The sequence below is a fragment of the Gouania willdenowi genome, chromosome 18, assembly GCF_900634775.1.
Source record: "Gouania willdenowi chromosome 18, fGouWil2.1, whole genome shotgun sequence".
In the NCBI taxonomy this organism is placed as follows: Eukaryota; Metazoa; Chordata; class Actinopteri; order Blenniiformes; family Gobiesocidae; genus Gouania; species Gouania willdenowi.
This window is the reverse complement of record NC_041061.1, coordinates 21,235,427-21,251,889: the sequence shown is the minus strand read 5'-3', so window position 1 is coordinate 21,251,889 and position 16,463 is coordinate 21,235,427. Positions and strand designations below refer to the sequence as shown.

At 38.6% G+C, this 16,463-nt stretch overlaps 1 protein-coding gene across 1 annotated transcript in view; it reads right to left on the bottom strand.

Annotated features, from left to right (window-relative positions):
* Positions 1–16,463, bottom strand: part of LOC114480175 (neurexin-2-like) — a 484,818-nt gene that overhangs the window by 65,915 nt on the left and 402,440 nt on the right. The window contains exon 6 of the mRNA XM_028474071.1: positions 182–483. Coding sequence (XP_028329872.1) covers positions 182–483 — 302 coding nt within the window. The remainder of the gene's footprint in view (positions 1–181; positions 484–16,463) is intronic.

The window sequence follows — 16,463 nt, the reverse complement described above, 5'->3', positions numbered from 1 at the left end:
ATGTGAATAGCCAGGAGCAGAGTATGAAAATGAGATGAATCCTGAAATAGAGAAAGATTAAAATTAATGTCTTCTCTTGGAGTTTATCCTGGAAATAAAAAAGGACCAAAAAGGCATTTTCTTGTTGTCCTTACCTTTGGAGAAAGAACAATATTTAGTGCTGTCCCTAGTGGTGTTTTACCTGGCGCAGGTTGCGGGTGACGCGCACATCGTGCCAGGTGTTGTCATTAAACTTGCTGTTCACCGGCTCCACCAGGGCCTCAAAGGCCCCCGAGCCGAGGTTGATGACCAGCCATACAGCGCCGCTCTTCAGGGAGAGATTGACGTAATCGGCCGACTTGCCGGTGTGCAGCATGAGGCCGTTCCGCTGCAGTGTCCGGAAGGAGAGCGTGATCTCGTCTGTGCTGCTCTGGATGGGCGTCAGGGAAAGGTCGTAGCAGAAGAACTCGTTGCCCTTGAAGGTGGCCACGGACTCCTCCTTAGCTGGAAGAGAAAAGGTGGAGAGGGTTGTCAGATCTCTACCTCAAAATAAGCACTAGGTAATGCAAGTATTCTTTAACACATTGGTTCTCAATCCCCAAAATAAAGGTTCCAGAGACCAGGGACCCCCACTGTAGCTGAAGGTGGTTGAACACAGACATAAACATTGAAGAACAGTCATGTGGAGACAGAGCCATCTATGAGGGAGAATAAAAAGGAGAGCTTTTTGGGGTGCATCCATAAAGTCAGCAAAATGATGGTCCATTGTTCTATGAATCTGTGATAACCACATTTATTCATTTATTTATTTATCTGAATAATATTCACTACCAGGGGTGGACTGGGACAAAAGTTCATCCCTGGCATTTTGTATCCAGACCAGCCCACTACATTATCAGCGACACACGATAGAAACTGTTATAAAGTCAGTGATTCTCAACTTGTGGCTCGCCATGTCTTAATTTGAATTATTATTGCCCCAGAAAACCCTTTTTACCTATTTACATTGGCCAATTTGCAACTTCCTTGGCCCATTTTCACCGTTTTTCATTTTTTTTCCCCTAATAAATAATAATGTTTTGTCCATTTTTGCGAGTTCTTTTTGACACTTTTATCCAATTTTTGTCTTTTCTTTAATTTCGTTGGCCACTTTTCATCCAAATAAGCTAACTTTTGCCCAATGAACACTACTTTGTTTCCTTTTTACCCTACATTTTCGCCCCTTCAATGTCTTGAAAGTGGGAAAAAATGCATTGGAATTTGATGTAGCAGTGGCAGAAATGGGAGTGACGTAGCAAACATGTATTAAAAGGAAAATTGACTCAAAAAGTTCTTAAAGGCATCTAGCGACCCCCTCCCAGTATCTCATGACCCCATCATTGAGAACCCCTGCGCACACACACCTTGAATAAAAATCACGACAATTATCAATACAGTTTAGAACTGCTGATTGCAAATGAGATGTTCGTTTGTTTAGTTTTCTGATTCGATATTTGTGCAAAATCATTCAAGTGGATAGAAGTCTATATTTCAGGCAGTAATTCACGAGTTTAAACATGCAATTTACAAGATCTTGGAATGGTATGAAATACATTCAGGAGTGGAAGTTTCAAAGTGAACCGTAGGAGTGTTAATAGTGGAAGAGAAACAATGTAAGTGTGTGGGTGAAGAACAAAGTCAGCTGAATGAAGACTCAATTTCAACATTTAATTAAAATCAATGCAGCTTGCGCAAGTGAGAAGCAGAGGAACCCATTGCCAAGTAAAATCAAGAACTAGAGTTGGGAAAGAATTTGACATCCAGGGCAAGGACTGGGTAATCAACAAGGAAGCAAGAGACTGATCATCAAGCTATAAATATGCATCAAGAGCGTATAAGATAACTCTGTGGTTCAAAGGCTCTTATCAATGCTGGAAGAGAAATCCTGCAAATATGCAATGTACCATTAGCATAAAACTAAAGGAGCGCTGGAAGGACGCGCTAAGAGCTTTGTTCACACAGCCAGCAAAAAAAAAAAAAAAAAAAACAGACAGTTTCTAGAAAGGACACATGTCAAACGGTAGCGGGGGGATGACATTGTCAGGAAGTGAACAAACACCTGGAGCTGTCAGAATAAGAGAGGCAGTATTAAGAGTGAGTTTTCCCAGCAGTGACACCTCAAGAGCAGACACCGATGGATGTACGCTACTATTACCTGTTAGCGTCTTTACCACAATCTGGTTTTATTCACTCTTGGGTCAATATTTAATTTTAGTCTCCTGATGAGTTTAGTACAGAAGTGTCAAACTCATTTTAGGTCAGGGGCCAAATACGGACCAGTTTGACCTTAAAGCTGCTATGCGGAATTTCTGAGAAACGTTGCGATGTCCCGCCCTAAACTGCCTCTACTTCATCCACTGCCTCTGCCAATCTACCAGAAGCCACGCCTCTACTTTTTCTTTATGGGCATCACGGAACATAACGAGGTCACATTGATATAGATCTATGGGTGAGGTAAAAGCCAAAATCATATTTATGTTTGCTGTTGTGATGCGCGGCCTTGTTTTCCGTGCACAGTTCCGCATTCACTTTAATTGACAGTCTCAAAAACAGGAAGTCGAAGCCTATTGGCTCGGCGATCGTTTCCATTTGTATAGGGGTCTAAAGGACAAAGGCGGGACTTATATACATTAATGTATATGAATGACCACCAGCAGTAGACCATAGTAAAAGGTTTTTTTTTTCGCATTTCAAAAGATTCATTCACAAACATAGATTTCTCAGAAACTCCGGATATCGGCTTTAAGTGGGCAACATATTTGAGGTTTGAAAAAGAGCTATCTCAACATTAGCATGCCCTGGTTTGCACTAGGACTGGCACCTTGTCCAGGGTGTACCCCCGCCTAACAACCAACAAGAGCTGGAGATAGGCAGCAGCAGACCCTCGCGCCACTGAGAAAAGGAGCAAGCGGGTCAAAAAATGAGGTAACACTTTTTAATAACCTTCATCTATAAAGGGTAAATATTGGTATATAGTTCATTAACCTTTATTTAATAGTTATTTACCGTTAACAAAGCTAATGTTTTTCAATGATTTGTAATGCTATAATTGATGTTATATGAACAGTTTATTGACACAGACATTATAACATTTTATAAACTGTTTGAAGTGTTTGTTAATGATTAACAAAGGATTAGTAAACCTTGATGATGGTTTATGAAACATCTATGAACATTAGAGACATATGGATCAGATATTGGTTTTTAAATGTTTTATGAATCATCTATCATTATTTGGATGGTTATTATAAAGTTAGAATTGAAGATTATAATCCCTTACTAATGCTTTATAAAGCATATAAAAACATGTTTTAGATAGATAATTAATACTTTACTAAATGTTAATAATTGGTTTATGAACCGTCTGTTAATTATCTGGATGGTTAATGTAAAGTTGGAACAGATGTTTATAATACTTTGTAAATGGTTAATAAATGCTGTGTAATGGATAGATGGGGATTGGGAAATTTTGTGGAAGAATTTGAGGAAAATTTGCCACACTTTGGAAAAATGTAGAGTTCTTGCAGCAATTTGAGATGAAAAATGTCACACAGAATGCTTTCTCTGTGACTTCAACTAGCAAATTTTGCAAAAAATGACAACATTTCAACTAAAAGTAAATAGCATTTTAGTCAAAAGACTACCACGAAGTCAAAATTAAATCTGATTCCCTCGAGAGTGGTTTTTGGCTGAGAATTAAACTATGAGAGATTTCTACAATGGTGCGAATTATCCAAATAACAAGGAAGGGAAGGACAACGACAGAAGAGATGAGGGGAACAAAATCACAGCCAAAAGCAAATCCCTCAGGAGCCTTCTGGCACTTTCTGCGCTGCTGATGTAGGGAGAACAAAAAAGCGCAGCAAATGGACCACAGCAAACATTTTCAATTACGCACTAAGTTAAAACCCCTCCCGCTGTACGGGCTGCTAGCATTAAGCAACAAACAGCTTGTGATTGCTTCCATGAGCTCAGCGAGACGCAAATCACAAACAAACCAACAAAAAAAAAAAAAAAAAAACTTCCCTTTGTTTATGCCTCTGTTTAATGAACAGAAGGCTTGGAAGAGACAATAAAGCTGGAGGGGAAAACAGAGGAAATAATTCACATTATATAAACACATTTACACATACTGTGAGCTGGGCAGGTTCTTTCACTGCATTCTCTAAGAGACCCAGGTGATCCTCCATAAAGCTGCAGAGCAAAAAAAAAACAACTATGTCCTACAAGTTACAAGACTCTACAACTTAAAGTGAAGAACGACTTCTTCTTTTTGGTGCACCTTTGATATATGCATGGCTTCTATCTATACTCAACTCACATGGCCTTGTATCATACCCAAGAGCTTGGATTCATAGAAAGATCAGGCACTGAAGCATGCAAAGTGCTATCAAGGTCTCAATTAACCTCCCAAAACACCCTGACTCTATTACTGAAAGGACTCCTTTGAAATGTAGTCACTGTAATTGTGTCTGTATTATTAATTGAGTTCCTCAGATGTACCGTTTCATAGTCTTTGTGCAACAGACCAGCAGTGCTGGGTATTTACCAAGGGTCAGAACATTTCTCCTATTGTCTGTGCAACGGAATCAGTAATTTCATGAGTAAGCAGAGGTAATATAATGCTTCAAGAACCAAATTCCACACAAAGTAAATATAGAGTGAAACATCTGAAACAAGGCCAAAAAAAAAACAACAGATCAGAGGAAAGCTCATCAGTCCTGGAGTATCTTTGCATCCATCTGCAGTGATCGATAGATTCAATAGACAGAATCAATAGGCCTTATCTTATCTGTACTCAGACTCCATTCAGGCTCAGGCAAAAATCAATTTTGATTGTGGATTTAATACCACCAACACTTTATCATCACCATATCATAGAATAACCATCTAATGTGATCTGAATGACTAAAATATGAGTTGATTTTGTCCAATCTGGTACTAGTTTTCAAGCAGGTTAGTTTGAAAGGACGGGGCATGTAGTTCATCTAACCAATCAGAAACAATATGTGTGTAGTTAAACATGGACTTTGGGAGATAGACCTCTGGTGGCAGGATGATTACTATCAGTTAGAAGACATAACAAGAAGTGATGATTTTTGTCAACTAAATGTATTTACAGGTGTAGTCAAGAAGGGCAAGAACTCAGACAATGGTGTATTTTCAAATTTCTTGTGGTAAGCTAAAAAGATGAGTGCAGAATATGCAAAAATATGAATACCGAAATGCCTGAAGACCTACTATTATCAGACTAAGAGCTCAATTTGTGCACATTGTGTTCGGTAATACTAGAAAGTCAGTCCATAACCCATGACTGATACTGCCGAAAAAGAGTAACTAAACCTCAAAACCACTTTTTTGCTAAAAACAAATTTATTTGGTACAAAATGGTGTTGTTGATTGACAAAAATGTCCACGATTTCAATTTGAGTGACTGCCCTCTATGGGTCGAAACCCAGCTATTTTGATCAAACTTTGGCATCCATTTCAGCTAATAGCAATGATGTTTAGGAGGCAGCTTTTGTCACAACCTACCACTGTGAATAGAGAGGTATTGAGTAGGTATTAGCATGGCATATATTGTTCTTTGGAGATTTTATAGTGTAGACTAGGAATGTCTTAGAGCCCCGCCCATAATCAAGACATAGACGTACATCAGCCTATACCACAGTTCAGTTCCTCTTTAAAGTTACATCAATGGTGGACAGGCCTCTGATTGAAATGACTCTGCTGAAACTTCTCGTTGAAGTCTTTCCTACCACTGTTACTATCTCTTTTTGCTGTTTTTTCTATATTCCCTAACTTAGAAGACTTCATCCTTGTGTATGATGCCAACTTCTATACTGTATCCTGGTTTCCTCTGCTGGAGGTTATCAGGTCATCACAGGCAGGGATAGAAAGATATGACGAAACAACACAATGCGAGATGCCCCTTTAATTGCTGCTTTTGGCTCAATATGTGTTAGATATTACTATAGTAACAGTGCAGTGCAGCATGTGTTAATAAATTGGCTTCAGCTCAGACAGAAGAAGTGAGAGAGAGCAGGTTTAATGAGATGAGCTGCATGAATAGCTCCATCCAAACTAGTGTCTGCATCAGTGATAATGAACATGAGCATACACAGCATTCCGGAATAGTTAAACGTGTAATAAGATATTACCGAGTGTGTTCATGAGCACATGAATGATCTAGATGACCACATGATAAAAAAGCCTGTAACGCCACATTACCTTTCTGTTCCTAAAACAGGAAACCTAGACATTTGCACATATGGGCATATCCGTCACCCACTGTTAGCTTTCAGTGTTAGTGATTCACCCCACAGAGAGAACTGCAGACAGTTTTGCAAAAACAATTCAAAAGCAGGATGAGAAAGGGCAGTGGGAAATGTAGGAAGCGTGTAACAGCTTTGATGCAGCTTCATAAATCAAAAAGGCCTGCTGGGTCCCCTCAGACAGTGGCTAGTCTGCCATGCTGGCTTTGAGGTTTGTTTGCTAGTTAAAGATAAAGCCATTTTTTTAAAGACCAAACTTCATCTCAAAGGCAAAAGGACCATTTCAAGAGTGTAAGCAAACTTCTCTTTAGCACTGATAACACCCTTCGGTAGATCCCTCAAGTGTCAATATCTGATTGATCAAATGTTTGGATCACTGCAGCTTCTACTTGTTTGAAGTTTCATGGATTTTACCTGCTTTATCTCAGACACAACTCTAAGGAGCTTGCAGCTGTTCTGAACCAAAGATGTAAGGTATAAACTCAGGTTACTCAGCATAGTGATGCATCTAGAGAATGCCAGTCTCTCAAAAAACTCCTGAGATTGAGAAAACATTGTACGAGCATGTGGTCAACAATTGTTACATTAGCAGTCTTTGAGATCTTGGTGGTTATCCTGGTAAACAACCGCACTTGGGAAAAGCCAAACTTTTAGTCTTGTATGAAATTAACTCACAAGTATCAATCAAATGCTGCAAATGGCTAAAAAACTGAACTGAACTGACGGGTCAAAATTGTTTCTACGGTACAGTTTGATTTTGCAAAAGAAAAGAACTTTGAAGAAGTAGAAATATAAGATCCCTGTTGAATGTTCTTGCCTTGGCAAGACACTACCTGTATGTCCACTATAGAAGGCTATAGTAATACAGAAAGTACAAGTATGTTTTAAAAGGTAAATGTTCACTTGATTAAAACAAAATAACTTCAATAATAATTCAGAGAAATTGTTGTGTAGCTTATCTTGACAATACTGCTAGACACTTGGCTGTAGTTCATTTGGATCACCTTTATTGCATAGGAATGTACTTCTTCATATTTCATATATCTCATAAAGTCAGGTGAACGGTGGCTTAGTGGTAAACATGTCTACCTCAGAGCAAGAAGCTCCTGTGTTCAAACCCCGGGGTGGACACGGGTTCTTTCTGCGTGGGTTTCCTCCGGGTTCTCCGACTTCGTCCCATAATCCAAAAACATGACTTTTATATTGACTGGAGTCTCTAAATGACCCAAAGGAGTAATTGTAAGTGTGAGTGGTTGTTTGTCTGTCTGTGTGTTGCCCTGGGTTGGACTGGTGCCCTGTCCAGGGTGTACCCCCACCTAGCGCAGGAGATAGGCACTGGCAGACCCCCGCAATCCTGAAATAGGACAAAGTGGGTCTGAAAATAGATGTATGGATGAATCTAATAAAGCAAATGATAAATGGACTTGATTTATATATCACTTTATAGCACTGAGGTAGTTCCAAAGCGCTTCACAATGGGCTATATGGACAGTGAGACTTGACGTATGAGAAGTGAGCCGTCACACTTTTGAAACCTGTTTTTTACAGTTTTGTTTTATTGTGCCAGTTTGTGTGGTTGTGTTTTTACACAATGACATCCAAAAGAAGGAAGTTTACCTTCCAAACAAGGAGATAGCACATCAAGATACCACTGTTGCGTTCCGAGGTGTACAGCTTCAGCTAGATGTAATTCTGCTTTGAGTTTTTTACATTCCCACAAGAAGATGAGATGCAAAAAAAAGTGGATCATCAACATCCGGAGAGATAAATCCTAACCCTGACATGAAGGAGCGATCAAATGCACAAGGGCGTCGGTGGAGCTGTCCTCGTTCCTTTTTGAATGGAATAATGACTCCCTTTCTGTCCCTCGTCCCGGGGGTTGGGAGCGAAGAGAGTGACTAGATTATCCCTCTGAGGACCCCGTGGAGGAAATGGATGTACCATGTCCTGACCACGACTACTGCTCGTCTGCTGCGCCGGGTGCATTAGACTTGGCCCTCAGTGTTATAGAGAAGGTCCGGGCGGAGACGGAAGGAGAATATGGCCATCAGCAACAAGTTTGGCTTGGAATGGTTTGCTGCTTCAGACGAGGACATTAGTTTTTATACAAGTTAAGAAATGCTATCAAAACATAGCTGTAGCTACTGTATTAAAGTAGCATTACTGCCCAGCTAAACATAAAAGAAGAGGAGCAACTCTGAATAAACGGGAAAAGCAGTTTGTCAGAGAAAGGCCAGTAGCTTATACAAATGTATAAGATGTCCGCTGCTATTTCCTGCTGTTGTTGAGTTGCGTGAGATTAATTTGAAAACTATAGTCATTTATCATAATACAGTAGGGTTAAGAACCGGAAGTTCTTTCACGGTTTTGACTCAAACGCGAAAGTGAAGCGTGCATATAGCCCATATCAGCTCATTCACCCATTCACACTCATATTCACACACCAATGGGACTATAGAAAGTAGAACCATATCATTAGCGAAATAGTATTCCATCTGAGATATACATTTTTCTGAAAACTGCTGACGGTATAATACATAACTTTTGCATTTCTGACATTATTAGGCCAAAAAAATGTAGGAAAACCATTCTGGTCACAGCTAGCAGCGTTTCCTTATACCTGCTCTCTCATTCACCGAGCCGTACTCTTTGACTATCTACACTGTCAATTTGTGAAAGCAATTATAGTTTTCACTTGTTCAGACTGAAATAGAGTAACATTGTTCTTACCACTAGTCCACCTTCTTGGCTTATCTCTGTACAGCCAGCCACCACTGTAAGTATCGATCTGAGCGCTGATTGTAATCCTGTAATGAATGGCCTGTAATTTGCTGCCTACGTAGTCCATTTACAGGAGGCCAAAGTTCTTTGTAGCCATGATGAGTCTTCTTTCTACATCAGGCGCTTGTTGGGCTATAACAAATGGTCTATCAAGTCTTTGAATGTACATCTTTTGTACAAGTGGACAAAGTAAGTCTTGAATATGGAAAGGGCCATCTGTGGCATTACACAAGCATTTTGGTTTAGGCTATTGTTGAAGAAACAGTTTGATTAGAGCCTGATAAACATTATGCAACTCCATAAAAAGCTTTGATACATATTTTAGTGCTTGACAAATAAAAACTGAATCTATTATATTACAATATGGTAATAGTAATCAATCTTTTTTTTAATTTTTTTTTTTATTATTTTTTTTTTTACATTTTCTTAGTCATTAATGTGGATGGTATGTGTTCAACCAAGCCTGAACTGGCAAATATATCAATTTGATTTAATACTTAAGAACAAAAATGTGTTTATTAAATTAAACATATACTTGAATAGAGAACCACATGTACCTCTGTTTTCAAACTACTTCACTAGGTACTAGTAGAAGTACTACAAGTTTTGCTGTTGAAATATAAAGTTGAGTACTCTAAAGAGTGGATTCTAGTATTCACATAATAGAAACTAATATTTGTAATGAAGGACACAGTACTATGGTAGCCATATCCATGACACACACAAATGAGGACCATATTTAGGCCTCGACAAAAAAAAAAAAAATACAAAATACAGAAAATGATTTCCGCTTTGCTAAAACTATTTATCCACAAAATGTAAACTGTTGGTTTCAGTATTTAATACTGTTCACTTTTAAAACAGTTGTTTTAAAACACCACAAATAAACTAACAGCTGATTTAAGGCAGGGAACCAATTAAAGTAACATTTTCATACACTAGCACACATTACTATTAGATCACAGCTAATAAAACAGGCTCCTTTTAGTATTTCAAACACTTTAATCTGACCAAAAGAGCTAAACTTAAATAAACTATTTAATAAATTCAAGAATGAACAGCTTCTGTCTTCTCTGTGGAATGAAAAATGTAAATAAATAGAAGACAGAAACCACCTCCTTCATAAACTTTAAAACCCAACCTGGCAACGCAGACCCTACAGCGGTTCACTCACTTTATTTCCCCGTAAAATAAATGAAGATATGGTTATTTATTTCATACTCATTCATTTTATCATTATATTCAATTTGATAAAATAAAATAAAAATATAGATTTTTTTAAAAAAAGGACAATTGAGCATCCACCATGAGACTGCACCAATAGACAGTCATTTAAAATACCAGAATGGGCACAATGCCGAATACATGGCCACTATTTAATATATAGCTCTGATGAACTTACATATGAATCTCCAGTTTTACTGAAAGCATATTAGCTCAATTAAAACAGGACGTGACAGGTATGGTGAATTAGTCGTGAACTTTCACACCCACAGAAGGGCATTTCAAATGTCAGATTTGTCCAGTGTCCATGTATATCCGACTCTAATCCTAATCACTTACTTGACTTCTAAGTAATTTAATGTCTACAAGGTGTTCAGAGCCTACGTTGCCACCCCTGACAGCGTGCGTTGGGGGGGAACATGCGCTTTTGTAGCCTCAGGCATTAAATCTTTCTTAGATTCTTTCTGCACCTCCACCTTTCAATGTTGCTGCAGGTCACATTTGAAGAGCGCATGCTTCGTGGTAATTTAATCCTTTATGCTATTACTTTGATCGACAGTATTTGAAGAGCGCTGGAAGACTGTGCAGGCAATAGAGGAGGGAGAGAAATAAAGGACTTTTGAAAGGATGGTTAGGCTAAATTGTGAGATAAATTCAGATTTTGTGCAATAGACTGAAACTATGAAAAACAGTAATGACATTAAGAATAAAGTCTGCATTCCCTTTTCTTGCGCGAGTCTCTTGTTTCTTCATGTCAAGATTTTTTCTTTCCAACATGTATCTCTGTCTCTGAGAATTATTAGCCGGCGTTCTGTTTCACAAACTCCACTTTAGTTAATCTAATTGGATGCAGAAATAAGGATAAAATAATAGGAAGGAAATTGTCGCTTTTAGTCAACGGTCTCCTTGGAAACAATCAATTTCATAAGGACGGAATTAGACGAGAAGTTTTTTAGCTCGCTCTCATATTTGCAATCTGTGTTCTGATTCACTGTCCTCAGTCATCGTCGCGGGTGTCTGGCAGGTGTATAATATCGTAGTAGATGACTGTTTGGTCTCGCATACCCAACCAAGACACAAAGAATATCTGATGCTAATCACAGGCTTGTGTTCTTTCAAATGGCCACCTCTTATGCTAGTGCTGCAGACGGTTCCTCATAGGCTAAAAAGTACAGAACAGGACAAACTGAAATGAGCTGGAGAAGAAAAAGTAGGGTTCTTCAAAGACAAGTGATAATGTAACCACTGTTGGTGTGATACTCATGTGAATCTAGTTTGTATACATGAGACTTCCTTTGTTATTTTCATTTTGTTTAAGCATCTGTATGAAGTGAGATATGTTTTATTCTGAACAATCCTTAATCTTGATCCCTTAATCATAATCTTGAGGCACTGAAACTTCAATTATGAACTTTCCTCTACTTTAGGTATGCACCATCTGGGAGGCAAATTTAAAAAAAAAAAAAAATAGAATTGAATATATAGAACGTCTCGAGATTCACACCAACCAAAATGTGTGTAACATATATAATAATAATAATAATAATAATAATAATAATAATAATAATAATAATAATAATAATAATATACAATAATGCAGAAATGTATTGTAACACATTAATGTTGTAGTCATTTAATGTTGTAAATTCATGATATGCAGTACCATACATGAACTGCTGGGCGCAGTGTTGCGTCACCATTTAAATTGTGAGTTAGAATTGCAGAACAAAAGAAGAACCCACCTTAAAGGTCCCATTTCATGCTATTTTTCACCCATCTCCATTTGTTCCTAGAACCCCAAAAACATAGTATTTTAGGTTTATTTTTCAGATTTTTAGCTTCTGAAAAGTCACTTTCTGATCAACTCTACACAAACAGGCTGATTTGTGGCCTACTTATGCATATTCATGAGTGGGCGTGTCTATAGAGGAGACACTGACTTCCTCCTCCCCGCACGGTAACGTAGGGCCAGAGGACGGCCCGCCCTCCTCTCACCCACTCTGCAGCCGAGCTCATGCTGCTTTATAAACCCGAGACAGAGCGTGGGGGTGGGGCGTTCACCGGTACATACATAGACTGTAGAAAATACATACATAGCACTGCGCAAAGGGTGCTGAACTGCACACTTTTGTGGGCATGTCTGTTTACATGTCAATCACAGCAGAGAGCTTCCTGGAGGCGCGGCTTCTCCAGCTCAGTGCCGCGTCAAATTTGTCATCAAAATGGGAACGCGTCATCAAATTGGAGCGAGGTGTTTGGGTGTTTTCTCGTTTATGTGCATATATTAATGAGTTTCAAGGACTGACTCTGAATAATGAGATTTTTTGCTTTTTTCTTTATTGGATTTGTAAGTAACTTAAATGGTTGGATTTGCAAAGGTATTAATATTTCTAGTAGGCAGTATTTCATACGTTTTGCCGTCCCACCTGAAAACGTTAAAAGAAAAACTCAGCTCTGTGATGGCAAAACGTCACACATTTTTGTGAAATTCCTTTCCAGCAACATGAGGTATTTCTGTATTGTGCAGGATTTTTCTTCCAGAAGCTCAGAAAGAGAAAAAGCCAAAATGGAGGAACGCTTGGCAAAAGTGAAAGGCCTAATTAGCATATATAGCATCCAGATGAAACCACCTTTTTCTGTATTTCTATAATGGAGGAAGCAGATACTTAGGTGGTTGTCTTTTAAATCAGAGGTTAGCAGTTTAATATCAGATATCCTTGGGCAAATCCTAAAGCGGTTCCTGTTTGCTATTGTTCTGCTTGCTAACGTTCTGCTTGCAAACCGCTTTAGGCTTTGTTTCCCCAGAACATTTGGTCAAATGTGAAAATCAACCAAACTAAAGTTTAGAGCGCAATACTGAAGAAAAAAAACTATTCTGGATGAAAACAGATTTTGGAGCAGTTGCTATGGAACCAAGGGGGGGACATGAACAGAATGCTTGAAGCTGACTGGGCGAAGTGCCTGTCCACCATGATTAGTTTTAGCCAATCGCACGGTACCAAATGATGATGTCGTCATCGGCATGCGCCGCAGAGACGCTGCTACAACCGTCCAAAAATGCACAAAGCGCCTCTCGCTGTTACTCTTTCAAAAAAGAAATGCTGGATTCTTCAAAATCTGAGTTTATAGCAGCTTCCACACATTCGTCGAGTCGACATCTTTCTATTTTGATTCAGAGCTAAGCTAATAGCGGTAGCCCAGCTAGTTCCTCTCCCCGCAAATGCGCATGCGCCAGTTTTGCTTCGGCGCTTCTGCCTTCGTCACACCCGGATATCCCACCCTAAACTACAACACTGCCTCATGATTGGTTCGAACCGCTTCGGTTCAGGTTCGAAAGGCAAAGGCGGGAACAGCACAAGATGGATTCTGGTGTTTGTGAACACCAGAATCAATCTTGCAGGCAAGGTTTGGTTTAACTTCATTCTTACCATAATTTCTTAGCTGGTTTTCTGCCCATTCGATCGGAGTCTGGGGTTATGTTCCAAAGATAATTTAGTCTTAGTGCCCTTGAGCAAAAAAAAAAAACATCAAATTGTGTGCATTTGATGCTAGTCTCATGAAACTGCAGCACACTTAATGTTCACTTATTTGGTCTCCCAGTGAATCATTTCAGTTACTTTTTACCAAACAGACGAGTTTGAATTCAATAGAAAATTTCTGGTAAAAGCCATACATCAGCATTAATGAACCGCACTCTTGCACTTTTGATCACAAATTAATGTCGATTAGGAAGTGAGAAAATGAAAAACAATGTGGCGTTTCTTTGGAAGGGGGCCTGATGTTGCTTTATGAGCCTGCTATTAATTATGTGAGAATCCTGGGCCAGTTGCCTGAAGAATTATCTAATGTTAAGTTCTTCACTTAATATGGTAATGTCATCAGCAGCAGGGAAGTAGAACGTGTCAAGGCAGTTCAGGATGCCAAATAGTAAATTAAACAAGTGCAAGCTTCAGCTCTGGAAAGAGCAGTACTCCAATAACGTGCAATATAAAAAAAAAAAAAAAAAAATGGAAGTTTGTCTTGCCTTGGTTTAATTAAGTAAGAAAAAAAAAAAAAAACTCCTTTGTCCATTACGACTCACCTCTGATAGGGGAAGAATGTCAAACAAACAAAATTGTTTTCAGACTAACAGCTGCCATTTGAGATAGTTTTAAACCCTATGTGTAGAAAACTCACATGTACTATTCAAAGTTATAGTAATACATCAAAGCAAATACTACCACAGCTATGAAAGCAATAAGTAGCCTAGCATGCTAAGCCACTCAGGCATCAGTAAGCTGAGTTTAATGAGTGAAGCTTGTTGATTTAAAAAAAAAAGGCTTGAATTGACTGAAAACTGAGCAAAAATATGTCTTTTGTTTTTCTGTCCAAAGGTTTACCAATAAAACCTTGAAAATACAGCATTAGGGCTGAGATGGAGTTGATGATACGAGAAACAAAAACGAGCTTGAGATAATGATAGGACAAAGATTTCTGTTTTTTTTTTTTGTCTTACCCCCACCCCTAGCAATACAGAAATAACCTTTTAGTACCCTCGACAATATATCTTGTCACATTTTAATATTATATATATATATATATATATATATATATATATATATATATATATATATATATATATATAGTAACTGGTATCAATCATCTATGATGTATTTACATGCAATTCTAACAAAGTAGAAGCTATCACGTGTTTCAAGGCGCAAGATTCCAGTAGTTAATGGTATGTCATTGATTTGCCCTTGAAAAATGTACAATGTTCAATAAATGACAAATGTGAAAAATAAACTGAACATATTGAACAGGGTGTGAAAGATGACCAGAAAATCAAGGGAAGAGAGAACGGGGGAGATTTCATCCAGCCCACCTTAGGATTTTTTCCAGGTTAAACCTGAGATTCAAGCTTAGTTAAACCAGGTTCTAACCATAGTTGCACGATACCCACGGTACCCCTCGGTGCCAAATTGTAACGGTTCCTACTATACTAGAAACTCTACACGACGGTACTACCCTGGATTACGATACTACCGGTGCCAGTTTCCGCTACATAGCGGTTGCTTTCTCACTGCACAGTCTAAGCTCACTGCACGCTACTTACTTGAAAACAAACCAACATGGCAACCGAACTCCACAGCTGCTGAATGATTGGGTGTTTGCCTGTTACAGGTCTATGATGGGCTGTTTCCGCTCGCTGGTTCCGCCCGTCTGTAGCTGATTGGCTGTTTCTGCCGGCATGAAGGAACTGAAGACATCTCCGCTTCGATAGAAATTCGCTTCAAAACAAACAACAAGCTAAAGTCCTGTCTCGCCTGGACGCGTCCACGATTTACAGTCACAAACACGAGACAACACATGGCAGAAGTACCGGGCCTGAGCGGCGAGTCTGCCGCCGCGGCGGTGTCGTCAGTGGCATCACTAATTTTGTTCAAAAAACCAAACTCCAAAAGTCCCATTTGGAACTATTTTGGCTTTAAATGAGGCAGAGACGGCAAAGCAAGTGGAGATCCACTGTGCAGGCGCTGTCACCAGCTATAGGAGCTAAAGGAGGGAAAACTTTTTTTGTTTGTTTTTTCCGCACAGACTCAGAACAATCTTTTTTTATCTTAATGTATTTATTTATTTACAGATATACAGTATATTTACAATGTACAAAAAATATTTACAAATTATATACATACAAAGGAGGGATCAAATCCAATCTCATAAAACACCAGTGACGTCACCTAGAAAATGTATACAAATATAGTTTTCTCAGGGAATCAGTTCCTGTTTATTGAATTTTACCCTCTATGGTTTATTATGTTGGAGAAGAAGCATTATTGTCAAATCGTTTATTTTTTTTTTTTTTCAAAAAGAGTGGATTTGTTATCCTAAGTTGATTATTTATATTAGTTAAAATAAATTGATGTGCAAAAGAAACTGAATTATTTATTTATTAATTATTTATTTATTATCAAAAAAGGCTTCAGTTCAATTACCCGGAACCGTGATACTTTGTCTTGTATAGTATTGTGGTTATTCATTTTGGTATCGTGACAACTCTAGTTCTAACTGGAACGGCTGTTTCATCCCAGATAAAACACCTTAGTTGCTATGGAAACACAGTATGTGCTGCAAACCTGCTCCCAACCAGATTGAAACGGCAGGCTTGGTTTACCTGCTGCATGC